Here is a 2795-nt window from a genome sequence, read left to right as displayed (position 1 = left end):
GCAGTTGGTTTTATATGTAAAAGTAACTTTTGCAACTTCTCTTGTGTTGCAGCTGAAATGAGGGGCCAGCAAACAGAAACTCTGTTAGCAGGATCGCTTGCTAAAGCACTTTGCTGTATCCTTTGGATCACAGAATCCTCAAAGCCTTTGTGTAGTTTTAAGATGCTTTCTTATACTGTTAAGTTTTGCTATTCCTGTTCTGTAATAATGCTAAAAGCTGAAATGTTTGCCCAATAACTGTGGGTGGTGCTTATGAAAATGTGTGTTGGCCAAGGTGGTGATGGCATGGAATGGATACTGGAGATATTGACAAGGGTGGAATGTAGATTCCTTAATGTCAGCTAACGCAGATATCAACAAGATGAGCAAAGAGGTGAAAGGTAATGCCTCTTCTCCTGTGTCGAGTATTTACAGAAATGTTTGAGCCAGAATGACAGATGTGCCTATTTGTTTGTATGGACATACGCAGTTATAGGTTTTGACACCCCCGTTTCCAAAACTGGCAATTCTAGGTGCAGGTTTGTCTTCATCCTTTGAAGTTGCCCAATTTAAACTAGGTCTGGGTGAAAAGTAGAAGTGAAGGACTGGAACATTAGTCCACACTCGTATTCTGATTTTCTGTTGTGTGCAAGTGGAACGAGTAAAACCGTAACTGGAGTCTCCTTAGAGCAACTGGAGGTTGAGAGGACTTTTCTGAAAGTCACAAAACACACAAATCCCTTTCCAGAAGGACCACCTGCAGAGCTGTGATGGCAGTTGGATTTCTGGTTTGGTTTTCTTGTCCCTTCTGTAACCAGGAGAAGTGCCATCTGCGTGAGTAGTTTTGCAGGGAGCAGGTGGGACTGGAACCCGCTGTGCATTTCAGATGTCCTCAGTCGGTGGGAGATCCTGTGTAACTTGGGCTACGAGTCTCAGCGAGCTGGTAACGGACAGCTCTGAGCACCTTCCCTGATCTGTGTCTAACTGCTTTTGGACAAGAAATGAAATGGGTCTGCTTCATAATGTTAGCCCACAGAGGCCTGTCACTGGGGCTGTAGGACAGTTTCATACATGTGTTGTGACACGTTAGATCTGACGTCCTGGACACGTGCTGGATGCTACTGAACTGACAGGGCAAACTACAGGCAATGGAAACAGTGTGCTCACGTGCTTCTTTTTCTTTTTAATGCTCAGACCATCAAGAAATAAAATCAAGAATTTTGGTAAGAACTTTTGCTGTCAGTTTTTCTTTTAGTCTTGAAATCCGGCGGTGTCATGGAGGCTGACGAACTTGAATTGTTTCATTTAGGTCATAAAAGCAGCAGAAGACAGTGCACTGCAATATATGAATTTCATGAATGTGATCTTTGCAGCACAGAAACAGGTGAAGCTGGCATTTTTTCATATATATTATCTTTTATTACTGTGCAACAATAACCAAATTGTCCATTTCTCTTAGGATTATGTTCTCATCAAGTGAAAGAGCTTCCCTGTGGCTGTGGTTGTCTGTAGAAACTTGTGCCTTTAGATGTGGAGTATACTGATGGGGGACACGGGTCATGACAGTAACGCTGACGAGGCTACGTTGGGCCTAGCTGAATTGGTTTTTCATGCTTTTCATCTCTTGCAGAGTATTTTGATTGATGCCTGTGTCCTGGACTCTGATTCAGGTCTTCTACAACAGGTAGAGGCTTCCTGTTCTCACTTGCTGTTTATCTTAACGTACAGCTTCTTGGTGCTAGGTAGTTTGACATATTCTGAAGGTCTCCTCTTTCTTTTGTTTCAACTTTTGTTTCGAGAGTGGGTGTGGAAATATGTTCGCTGGGTCTGACAGTTCCAACATGCAGACCTTGTGCAGTATGTGGATATTTTAAATAGCCGGTTCCTCAAGCATAAAATCCGATCATGCTCTCTGCTTTCCAGGCTTGTGACATTACGGGTGGCCTGTATTTGAAAGTGCCCCATATGCCATCCCTTCTGCAGTATTTGCTGGTAAGTCATTTAAAAAAACCCGACACTGCGGTGTGTTTCCTGTGTCAGACGTGGAGTCTTACTGACTGCACTGAGAAGGTAACACAGCACTACCACTCCCACCTGCTAAACATTTTCTGTGTTCGTGCAGTGGGTGTTTCTCCCCGATCAAGAGCAAAGATCGCAGCTTGTCCTTCCACCTCCTGTCCACGTTGACTACAGAGCTGCCTGCTTCTGCCATCGAAATCTTATAGAAATTGGTTACGTGTGCTCTGTGTGCTTGTCGAGTAAGTTCATCCATATGCAAGGCTCTGACTTACATTCAAATGAACTGTTTTGGTGAAAGCCAATTCTTTTTATTTTCCAGTATTCTGCAACTTCAGTCCTATTTGCAGTACATGCGAGTGAGTGTTTCCCCTTCTTGTTTCAGGGGTGGGTGTACAAATATGTTCAGTGTATCTGACAGTTCCTTTTTGTGTTGTTTCAGGACTGCTTTCAAAATATCCTTGCCACCTGTCATGAAAGCTAAGAAGAAGAAACTGAAGTTAGCCGTGTGACAGCACTGTGCAGGGACAGCGTTACGTCCTGCCGTAACTCCATGGAGTGGAATACACCCAAGAAATAGATGGCACTTTTTATCCCATGTGAAAGAGAACTGTATGCAGTGTTACTGCCCCTTTCTTAAGGGATAAATACCTAAATTGTATGTTTTCTACACAGCTCTTGAAGTAACAAATCGCTGTATTACCGTGTGGCCTGTGTGGTTTTAAATACTCATTTTTAATTCCAGCAGTTACAGCCTGCTCAGAGGCAGACCGTGTGGAGCAGAAGATATTCTGGCCACT

The 2795-nt window shown here is 43.5% G+C and overlaps 1 protein-coding gene across 1 annotated transcript in view; it reads left to right on the top strand.

The window, feature by feature from the left end:
- Nucleotides 1-2507, top strand: part of GTF2H3 (general transcription factor IIH, polypeptide 3, 34kDa) — a 3523-nt gene extending 1016 nt beyond the window's left edge. The window contains exons 3-11 of the mRNA XM_010161545.1: nucleotides 53-115; nucleotides 351-380; nucleotides 1174-1202; nucleotides 1289-1363; nucleotides 1610-1663; nucleotides 1903-1971; nucleotides 2102-2237; nucleotides 2318-2354; nucleotides 2438-2507. Coding sequence (XP_010159847.1) covers nucleotides 53-115; nucleotides 351-380; nucleotides 1174-1202; nucleotides 1289-1363; nucleotides 1610-1663; nucleotides 1903-1971; nucleotides 2102-2237; nucleotides 2318-2354; nucleotides 2438-2507 — 563 coding nt within the window. The remainder of the gene's footprint in view (nucleotides 1-52; nucleotides 116-350; nucleotides 381-1173; nucleotides 1203-1288; nucleotides 1364-1609; nucleotides 1664-1902; nucleotides 1972-2101; nucleotides 2238-2317; nucleotides 2355-2437) is intronic.
- The last annotated feature ends 288 nt before the right edge of the window (nucleotides 2508-2795 follow it).

This window comes from Eurypyga helias, unplaced genomic scaffold, assembly GCF_000690775.1.
Source record: "Eurypyga helias isolate BGI_N326 unplaced genomic scaffold, ASM69077v1 scaffold16141, whole genome shotgun sequence".
Classification (NCBI taxonomy): Eukaryota; Metazoa; Chordata; class Aves; order Eurypygiformes; family Eurypygidae; genus Eurypyga; species Eurypyga helias.
The sequence above is the reverse complement of the archived record's forward strand: the minus strand, read 5'-3'. Positions and strand labels throughout refer to the sequence as shown.